The sequence below is a fragment of the Diadema antillarum genome, unplaced genomic scaffold, assembly GCF_040938485.1.
Source record: "Diadema antillarum isolate AM-2024a unplaced genomic scaffold, OU_Dant_1.0 seq00001774_RagTag, whole genome shotgun sequence".
NCBI lineage: Eukaryota > Metazoa > Echinodermata > Echinoidea > Diadematoida > Diadematidae > Diadema > Diadema antillarum.
The window spans coordinates 543,507-555,196 of NW_027272455.1; the positions used below are offsets into that span (position 1 = coordinate 543,507).

Below are 11,690 nucleotides of genomic sequence, written 5' to 3' on the forward strand. Positions count from 1 at the left end.
TTTTTGCATGATTGGAGCACTCAGTTCTATTAAAATCTTAGGCATCAGAGTCAGGTACAGATCACATACACAATATATCAAACTGTGATTAAGAATTAGCATTATACTGAATGATCTTTATACATTCATTTGGAGTCATATTTGTATCCTGAGGCATGAATGCATATCTGCAATGGTGAAATACAAAGAGCAAAGCTGGATATATGACCCAAATACTAGACTATTCAACTCATCAGCAATGAGTGAAGCTTATCATGATTATTTAACCAAGCACAATTTGACTCCTACAATAAGTGTGCAAATAAGTGGAAAATTTCCCCCGACAAATGTGAGCCATATTGATCTGCATGCATAAGAGAAGTAACAATCTACAGATTTTGTGAGAATAGTTTACAGATCGATAAATCCATGGCAATCTCAAAGTTTTGAATGGCCCAAGATTATCACAAAGTCCCCAATCATGTAAAATGCATCAATATGGGTAAATTAACCCAGTGACTTCTACTTTTACAGCAGCAGCAGCAGCAAAATAAAGAAAAAAGGGACTGAATTATAACTGCAAAATGTAAAATACAATAAAACAACCTAGAGATTATACAGTAATGAGAAGAAATAAAGTTTAAAAAAAAGGCATTTCATATAAATGAGAGAAATTTATAATTAAATTATAAAACAAATTATTGTTGCTCTCCTTCATTAACATAATATTGTACAATAAAAGCCACATACACAGTGCACCAGTATTTGATGTATTTCAGGGAGTCAAATTTGCATTCAGCAATGCATAGCTAAGAACTTACATGAAACGGTGACTATGATTGTACCTTTCATCGCTTCACTCCATCTCATCGGTTGAGTCAAAGTGACAGAGATTATACTGTATATTTCAAGCACTTGACTGAGCGCAACATGTGGGCATAGTGCATGTTATCCAGTCAGCTCACACCCACCTGACCATGAATCCTGTACCACCAGCTAAGGGTCACTTTCCACCCCTTCAGCTACTTTTAATAGTACATGTATGTCACTGAACAAAACACCCACACACAGCATTCTGCCACACAGCCACATGGCTGTTACTCGTGTTCATTGGTAAGGCGAGTCTTGGCTCCTTATCCAACAAATTGACCAATCACTGACTATTTCTTTTCCAATTCTACCCTAATGGGCTACCTGCAATGGTTTCTCAAATCTCACCAAAGTCTCCCACCTATAAGTCTCCCACCTGTACAATCCCTCTCTATAATACCAAACATCACTTCACAGATCAAGTCCACTTCTCTAATTGTATCCCCATGCAGTCAGATCAGTATGATAATACTAAAAATAGCTCTTAGAGTCTTGGCATTACGGACATGTGAATGTAAATCAGTATCATCAGTATTATTTTGATGACCATCGTCACCATCATTATCATTGTTATCACCATCATCATTATTACTCTCATTATTACTATTACCATCAATATCATATCATTCCCCTCCTCCTACTACTTTTTCTTCTCCCTTTCTTTAAGAATTTAACACATCGGGGTTCATGGTATGATTGTTCACAAGTTTACAAAAATGTTACATAGTAGTACATCTTCCATGCTGGAGAAAGTTAATAATTTCAGGCATATCTTGCAGCCCTCTTTGTTAACAAACAAAGAAGAATTTCTGTGCAAATGATGTCATCTCATACTGACCACAATTGTAGCTTTCCAGTCTCCCATGGGATATTACATCCATTTATTTGCTGAAATTCAAAATGCCATGACTTTCGAAGTATGGTACTTGTCCTAACGTGTTGCTTAAAACTTCATCAATCTGTTTATGTTGATTTCAACATCCTCCATGAGGCAAACACTAGCAAGCTTTAGATTTACGACGCGAACACTAAGACGAATCTAATTAGGCCAAAAATGGTGTTCTGCACATGCATGAAACAGCTGTTTTCAATATCGAACTTGGGAGGCTGCATCATCTTAACGGTCACGTCGCAAATCAAAAGCCCGTAGCTACATGCAAAATAATGTGCAATGTGAGTAGACAACATGAAATGGCTCTAATCATGTGACAAACTTCTCAAAGTTTCAGCCATATAAGGTCACACAATGCAAAACTGCACGTAGTTTCGCAGAAGAAGTGAGAAACTTCCCAAGTGCATGCAGGAAGTTTTGCTGGTAACTTCTGGAGAAGTTTAAGGTCACACTACCCAAACTATGTAAAGAAAAACACTGGGTAGTGAAACTATACATACAGTAGTTTTCCGTAGTGTGACAAAAGCTGAAGTTTCTAGTACATGGAGATCAATGGCACAACTATGCCCATTAGTACGAAACAGTATAACTGGTGCTCACCTTAACTGTACTTGTACTGCAAAGTTGCGTGTCCTTGGGTCCTGGGATTCAAGAATTTGTGTGATTTGTGATGGTGTGAGATGGAAGAGAATTGTTTGCTGTGGATCACGGTACTTCCCAGCAACCACTGCAAAGAGTAGGGAGAAAGACGAAAGAGTGCACACAAAATGACAACTCGTGCTAGGAAAAAAACTAGAAATGTCGCTATGGCGACTGATGCCTCCGCCATAATGCATGATTCTCCCAATAGGTGTATAGTACAATGTCTTCACAATGTGTGATGACAGTTTCACATAACTGGCAAAATATTGATATGACAGGTTTGTCAGAAATGTCTTGAATGTTCACTTTCCTCAAACTGGGTTTGCTATAATTGCCTAAGAGTGCAGGTACATATATTTGGCGAATTGAGGATTTTTACTTGACTTCTGACCGACCCTGTTATAAGTTTATGCATTGAGTAATTTTCAAGGTATGAAGAAAGAGTGTAATTACAGTACACTGAAAATAATTTTTTTTTTTTTCATTTAAACCTAACCTTTGATCCTTAACCTTTGACCTTTTACCTTCTGGCTAGAAATTTCCCAGAGAATCTCCAAAGTTAGGTAATCCATGTATATATTAAGTTTTACTGTTTCCCTCATATACTAGTATATGAGGGAAACAGTAAAATTTTGAGGAGTTGACCTTGACCTTTGACCCCTGACTATTGACCCATGACCCCTAAATTCCCTAGATAATCCCTGCCAGTCAGTACATGCATATGTACCAAGTTCCATGAAGATATATTGAACCATTTGCGAAAAAAGTGAAATTGCAACATTTTCACCTAACCTTTAACCTTTTGACCTTTGACCTAATGACATGAAACTCTCTCTGGAGAATCTTTACACAGTAATACATGTCTACACTAAGTTTCATTAAAATACCTTTGGGCATTGCATAGATATGGGGGAAATAGCAACATTTTTAGCATTTGACCTTTTGACCTTTGACCTTGCCAATGTCACTAAAATCTCCTCAACTAATTGCCCCATCATACATCATCCTTGGACCAAGTTTGGTGAAAGCTGCTTCGTCCAGTTTTGAGTTATCACGTAAACAGATAAATTTTAGGATTTGACCTTGATCTTTGACCTTTGACCTCTGTCCGATTTCTCTAAAAAACTAAACATGTAATTGTCCCATCATACATCATCCTCGGACAAGGTTTGGTGAAATTTGCTCAATCCAGTCTTGAGTTATCGCGTAAACAGATACAATTTCATGATTTGACCTTGACCTTTGACCTTTGGCCGATTTCACCCAAAATCTAATCAAGTAATTGCCCCATCATACTTAAACCAAGTTTGGTAAAATTCCAGTCAATATTTCTCAAGTTATCGCGTAAACGAATGCGGACGGACGTACGGACGTACGGACGGACGGATAACCCGAAAACATAATGCCTCCGGCACCACTTCGTGGTGGAGGCATAAAAATGTGTACGCAGGAGTACATATTTCGCAGCAGTCAAAATATCATCTCATAAAAATGTGTATTTCACAGACACATGCAGTCAGAAGTAAACTGCATTGACGAACTACAGTAAGTATAAATTGCCACAAATGTCCTCCAGTGTGAACTGTGCCTCATTAACTACATTAATTTGTAGAACGATAAATATGATATCGCACAGTTTTACATATTTGGATGGATGGTCTCTGTCATTATTAGGTATCTACATCAACAGGTATTCTCTCTGGTTGTGGGGAGGCTGCAATTGTGGCAAGTATCATGTGCTGCATTAGGACACTTGCTTAAGATTTAATATTCGCCAAGAAATCTCCAAAGAAGCTCGTGGGAACACTTACTCAGGGCCGAGGGCTTGACCAGTTCTGCAAGGATATCAAAGAATGGCAAAACCTTGAGGTTCACATCCGGGTGATACGCCTGGGGTGGACACGAGGCTGACCCAAGGGGAGATAACGAACTATGTGAGTTATGCAGAGAATGCGCATTATGTGAACTATGGGAGGAGTGCGTATTGTGAGAACTGTGGGAGCTGTGTGAATGAGAAATGCTGTGTGAGGAGGTATTGTGGTGGTGCCCCGAGGTGGGCGGAGAGTGTTGTGAATGTCCATGCTGCTGCGTGTACAGAGAGTTCGAACTCAGCGAGTGGCTCGACAACTTGGTCTGCTGCTCCGGCACTATTGACGAGAGATACGCTGGCGGGGCAACCAGTCGCCTCGGGAACCTCCTCCTGTACAAGTCCTTGATTTTGATTTGCACCGGTGTGCTGCAATTGTTCTTAAGCAGAGACAGTGCTCTTGCTTGCAGTTCATGTTTGCGTCCACTCTTGTTGCGTCCTGCATATCCCAACAGCACTTGCAATTCCGTCACACGGAAGCTCATCACCATATGCTGTCAAGAACACAAGAGAAACAAATAAAGAGATCAGCCTTTCTCATCTTTGTTATCATTTAGTAGTATAACAATGTAAGACTAACACAATAACTGCTTCTTCCCTAACACAACCTGGTGATTCACTCATCTGTCATTAAAGAAAGAAAATCTCAGAAAAATGCACATGAGGGAAGACAAGGGTCTTGTATCATCATCCTGGCAACTGTGACAGACAAAAAGTTAATAGTAAAATTTAAAAAATGAACACAGACACAAAGAAAAACACCAACTGTGAGGTTTTATCGGTTTCTAGCAATTAACGAATACACTAGTCACTACCCTACATGTACCTTACAATCTTGAAATATTGTAGCATGCCACATGCCTGCTAACATGAATATATTATTCAGAAACATGCCACAAATGCATTGCATGATAGGTCTAGACATACAGGCTTGTGTGATTGATCAAGAGGTGATATTGCTTAGTCAGCATGCCACAATGACATGGAACTTGACTGGTAAGGGAGGGAATATCAATAAAAGTCGAAATGCCATGGAGGGGAGTGTCTGAGGGAGGTATTACATGTACCTCACTGACATGGCATATTTTGCCATAAGGTTGAAACATTCTCTGATGGTTTCAACATCACAGTCACCATATGTATTTCATTCATACATAGAGTAATCAAATGTTAAGACTGAATACTGTATAAGCTGTTATTTTCGCGAGGGTTTAATTTTCGTGAATTTCGCGAATCACAGTCGGATCGCGGATTTAACAACACGCGAAAATGTATGTATCCATGCACTAGGGTAATAATGCATTTATGTTTGCATTGGCGTCTATTCTCGAAAACAACATCTCGCGAAAATGTCTATGACATCCTCATTTGCAAAAATATCTGTATGCAAAATAACAGCGTATACAGTACATGGTGACTGATATGCCAATATTCTTCCACAGGTATGCAGTACATCTTGACAGTGTGAGACGACAGTTCTTCACGAATGGTAAAAAATTGAAATGACATCTCTCAGGTTTCATGGCACAACCCCACATGTGTTTTGTGTTTATACATTATGTTTGGACAGATGAACTGTTTCAGATAGGAAATATTCGAGAATTTGAACATCTTTCTTCAAATAATTACTATGATCTAGTAATGTTCAATTTTTAGTCCTTTGAGCTATTTCAAAATATGGGGAAAATAGTGGCATTTTAACATTATAATCATTACATCCTTCACCCCATGGAACAAAATTTTCCTCACAGATTCAATGTGCGGTAATACCTAATTACGTGTACGCACTGAATATGGAGACAACTTTGTACTTTCAGCAGTAGAGAGATTTTTGGATTTTCACCTGACTTGTGACCCTTGACCTTCAACCCCATGACCGAAAAATTCTCAAGAGAATCATTATCAGGTAGTACATGATAGTAAGTTTCATGAAGATAACTTAAAGAAAAAAATAAGAATTTTAGTATTTTCACTTGACCTTTGAACTTTGACCCCTTAGCCCAAAACTTTCCCTGGAGTAATTCTATTTTAGAGTGAAATTCACCTGTGTGCCATGCACACACAGATCACAGCAAGACATTATCAAAAACATTGTACATCAATACAGTATAACCTAAAATACCAGGCTTATCAAAATTGACTGAAAGCTTTTTATTCAACATTATTCAACAACTTCAAGTAAGCTGAATATTCAAACTAATACTAGTACCTCCTTGCTAATACCCCATTCACAGTCTCCCTGACCTAGGAGAACCTCCGGAAGACATGCCACACAAATATGAGTGTTTTTTTTTTTTTATCATAAACTCAGTGGGGGTCTGATAGAGACCCCCTGTTTAGAGTTTCCTGGTCATCCAGCATGAGATCTGCATTATGCTTCAATGGAACCAGTGGATGTGCGTTCCTCCTCGAGAGGGGCGGGCAGTTTCTTATGTGCACACATGCACAGACCATTTTAGAGTCTGTGGTAAACATGGCACAACCTCTAGAGATTGTGCTAGACTCGTGCTAGGCTGTCTAGCACGACATTCACACCAGACTCACGCCAGACTCAAGCCAGACTCGTGCTTTGTGCTTTCTGCTGTGACTGTCTCAGAGTACCCATTGTCTCAGGTAAACAAGGCACAACTCCTAGAGTTAGTGCTATGATCTGGAGGACTCTAAGGCTGCGTTCATGCGAAACTAGAATTGCGTTTCTAAACACGTTTAGTCGCTAAACATGTTTAGTTGCGTTGCGTTCATGCGATTTTTCCATTTAAACGCGTTTCAAAACGCCGATCTGAAACGCGGAAAAAAGGGCGTTTTGAATCATGATTCTGCCAGAATCACGATCGCAGAAACTGCATGAACGCAACCGTGATTTCAATCATGATTCTATGACGTCATTGTGCGCTGTGCGCATGCGTGTCTCATGGAGTATCCCATGCACAGCTTCTAGTTCTGTTCGCGCGCTTGTGTACGTCTTATGAATCGTGTGTTTTGGTACCATACTTGCACTTGTTTGTTTACATCAACGCCATACACCGATTCTATGCTAAAATCTAACGTTAACTGTTTGATATAATAATACATGTAATTACTCTCCGATTGAGTTGATAAAAGTAATAGCTGCAGCGCTGTGTCTACCAAGGGAAACAATTGGAGAGACGAAGAATTAGGATTATTCCTCGATCTGTTCCTCGATCTGTGGGCAGAGCCTGAATGCCAAGCACAGTGTATCGGAAAATATTCACCGAAATAAAAACGTAAAGGCCTGTACAGCTGGAATAAGGAGGTCTGGCTCGAGTTGCAGAGACAAGGTCAAACTGCGCAGTGCGCTGCGCAATGGCAAAGGATGAGCTGAGCCAGAATCAGCATTGCGAAAGCCCGCATGAACGCTCTTCCGCTGAGACCGTGATTTGAAACGCCGTTTTGAATCATGATTCATGTTTGTGATTCTGGCTACGAAATTCGCATGAACGCGGCCTAAATGGGATATTAGCCTAAATGGCTCCAACTGGTTCTAAAATCATCCAATTTCGGTCAATGTTTAAGAAAAAAAAATTAAAGAATTTTCCCAGATCACCTCTGTTGATTCAATTTTGTTTAAATACACTGTAGTGAAAATTTCAACTGTTTTGAAATAATTCTTGGCATCTTTAAAACACAGACATTGTGTATCACATGATATACAGTTGGCCTAAGAAAAAAAAGCTGTTACATTGTATACATTATGTTTGTACGATTCAGAAATATTGGCAGAGAGAAATATAATTCTGTTTGCTGCAATATGCATGGCATTAGCAGGAGTGTGTGTGTATGAGGACTGTTGCATTAAAAATACATAATACAGGGTATATTAATTCTTATCTTTGCTTTATACAACAAAATAATAATAATAATATTAATAATAATAATGATAATAATAATAATAATAACAACAATAATAATAATAATAATAATAATAATAATAATAATATTAATAATAATAATAATAATAATAATAATAATAATAATAATAACAATAACAATAATAATCTATTTGGAATGGTTACATACAGCAGGTAGCTGTTAATATGTCCTTGTGAGCTCTGAAACTGATAATCTAACACTTCAAACAATATGGAATATGTTCCCACATAAACTTTATACGCTGTCAATTTCATTGAGGGATTATTTTCACCATGGGTCGCTACTGTTGTACCACAAAACATCCTATCATATACAATTTTTGAGATGAAGCCTAAAATAAATGCAAGGAGATATCTTATTTTTCTCAATAAACCGTAACTGTAGACGGTTTAGTCTGGAAACATTTTTACTATGACTAGTGTTCACATTTTGTATATTTAACAATATTTAACATCAATTTTACCGATTCAGATTTTTACAGTGGTTGTTTCTATCCCTACAAAATGTAACTCACATTTTAGAAATATTTCAGAGCACCAATGCTAGGTTTTTGTTTCATCTGCAAATGGTAAATTATGCCTTTAACATATGAAAATAATGCCACCTGCTTGCATTCCACATGGCATAAAAAAGTGTCTTGATGCACACTAGGATACTTGCTATCATTCCTGCATTGTGAATTATGTTTTGACTGGAATCACTGTGCTTTGAGGCAACAAATACACTGACAATGCACACTAATATCAGGCTATAGCAAAAAGGATATCTATATAGGACAACCTCTGCTTTTTGTAATCTCTGCATCTGCAATCATAGACATTTGTGGCAACACATACAATATCAAGATATGGCTACTACAAAATTCACTTTGCTGGTCTGATAGACATGGGTAATTCCATGAAGTTTCCATGAAGGCAGTGTCCATGTAGCATCGTGATATCTAAAAAATACATTTCAGCATAACTCAATATTAATTATGCTATACATTTATTGTTTGTAGGCTTTACATTTGCATTGAGGCCACACATTTTCTTGGAAATTTTGTGCCATTCAGACTCAATTTTGATGAAGTTATTAAACAATATTTAACAGTGTCCTGTAGCATCGTGATATGTTAAATTTTGGTCCTGTAAGAGACAAATTATGGCAATTAGCTTGACCAAAATTTGATGCAATACTATGCATTTACAAGATATGAATGAGATAGCTAAATATCTCAAATTTCCTGTACACAGTTTTAATCTTAAAAGAAAATTACAAAATGTATCACAATGCTATGCGGTGTCCTTTTTTGTTACATTTGGTGGACACCGCGTAGCATAGTGACACATTGTGTAATTTTCTTGTAAAAGTAAAACTGTGGAAAGGAGAATTAAGATATTTAGCTATCTGACTAATCTAGTAATTATGCATATTATATCAAATTTTGGTCAAGCTAATTGCATTAATTTGTCTTTTACAACCAGTTTTAACTATCACGATGCTACATGGACACGTCACGATGCTACAGGACACCGTTACATATTGTTTTAATAACTTCATCAAAATTGAGTCTGAATGGCACAAAATTTCCAGGAAAATGTATGGTCTCCACACAAATGTAAAGCCTATAAACAATATATGTATAGCATAATTAAACTGTATGCTAAAATGTAACACTTTGTGCCCCAACTTCACGGAATTACCCACATATACAGCACAGTTTAGGGCTACTGTATATTGTAGGCTCATATGAAAACATAATATTAGTGGCTAAAAAAATGAGACACACAATTTTTTGCATAGGTTTGGAAATCTTCTGCAACATTGCATGGCAATTGTGAAAAGTGATCAGTGTGAATGTGTCATTTAAATGCTCTCATGAAAATACCTTCAGTGTGCAAATATATCGGCCTAATGGCAAAACTCTTCATTTGCTCATAAAATGCATACGGTCATTTACATTGCATTTTCTTAACGGGAGAATCTTCAAAACCCTATTCAATGGATGTATAAAGAAAATTACATCTCATCCATGTTGAATACATCTCTCAAGTCGGTACAAAAATACAAGATGATACCTTTATCTTTGTGTAAATGGAAAAAACGCATTAATACATTTGTTGCTTTTGTGTGCAAATAAATAATTAAAGTAATGCTGTAAGTCTACGCAAGCTGTACTACCTAACTCCCAAGTTCATTGACCCTACACTGTACCTGCTAACAATATCGATTCTTCATAAAATCCATAAAAATTTCCCAATCACTACCAAAATTTAATCATCTGTTCTTTGTTTGTGTCATTCTCAACCTCTCCTGCAAGTTTCATCCAAATCTGTGAACAACTTTTTGAGTTATTTTGCACACAGACAAACAAACCAACAGTACTGAAAACATAACCTCCTCCGTTGGCGGAGGTAATTACTGTCAACTTATTGGTAATGCAGCGTACAGCGCTAAAAAAAACCAAAAAACATTGTGGGTTACAGAATTATTTTCTCACATGTTTCAGCTTCTCTATAATGTCATTACGATGCAACTGCAGCCATGAATAATGAAATTAATTGCAATAGACATTGGTGAGTGCATGCAGAATCCAAAATTCATGCGTATGCATGTACAATATGCCTGATGGAGACACATGTTCTGTCATACTCGCGTTCATGCTGTGTTTCGCAGTTAACTCGTGACAGTACACTGACTGTACGTACGTGTAGTGTGGTCACTGAGCCCTTTCCTGCACCCAGGCCAGGGCCCAGGGAGCTTCAAACTTGTGTTTAGAGCCGTACAGTATGTCGTTAGTCCTGCCTGGACCGCTGCATCCATAAATCTACTACAATGTACAATATCCCAGACAGGATGCGGGGTAAGAAGTAAGAATTTTCTACTCAACTAAGCTGCCTGGCTGGGCGGATGCTGGGCCAGGGGCTTTGACTGGATCTTTAGGTTTGTTATCCTGCACTACAACCCCTACCGGTACTTACTACGTAAACTTACTACGTACCACCACTCTCCTCTCTAAACGTTACTCCAGCATACCATGTCCAGTGCAGAGCAGAGAGGGCCTACCACCACTTCACTCTGCAGTCCAGTGAGTTATTTTTTTCACCCAGGATGCCTCCTTTCTCACACAAAATTACTGTTGAAGTACGATATAGATCCTCTACCTTAACTTAATTCGACAAAATTAATCGCTTGAATGGTTACCCTATTATTGAATTTGGGTGTAAATACGAATACATACCTTTAAATCATCGTAGTCCGCCATTCTCTCTACTTCACTCGCCATACTACAAGACAGAGAATGATAACACATTACCCCTATATACAGAATATACGGATCACTGCCTGTATGTGGGTATGTACGTACGTAGCTGTGTAGTGTGTAAAGAGAGTGTGTACAAAGTAAGGCCCTGTGTCCGTGTTGTGCGACGCAGATGCCGTTGTTCAGTGTACGGCGGCGGCGGGTTAACGTTTTGGAGTGGAGAGCGGATCCGATCGTCCACGATCGCCGATATGCAATGTCAATGGTGCAGTTCAGTTTATACGACAGTGCGCATGCGTGTGAAA

At 38.2% G+C, this 11,690-nt stretch overlaps 1 protein-coding gene across 2 annotated transcripts in view; it reads right to left on the bottom strand.

The window, feature by feature from the left end:
* The window catches only part of LOC139712226 (E3 SUMO-protein ligase PIAS2-like), a 64,553-nt gene extending 52,965 nt beyond the window's left edge, over positions 1-11,588 (bottom strand). The window contains exons 1-3 of one of the 2 annotated variants that reach the window (XM_071624064.1): positions 11,365-11,588; positions 4,195-4,744; positions 2,342-2,468 (exon numbers count right to left, since the gene is read on the bottom strand). In XM_071624064.1, the coding sequence (XP_071480165.1) occupies positions 2,342-2,468; positions 4,195-4,744; positions 11,365-11,436 (749 nt within the window). In that variant the 5' untranslated portion in view covers positions 11,437-11,588. The remainder of the gene's footprint in view (positions 1-2,341; positions 2,469-4,194; positions 4,745-11,364) is intronic. The other variant, XM_071624063.1, reaches the window with a different exon arrangement.
* Between the last annotated feature and the right edge of the window lie 102 nt (positions 11,589-11,690).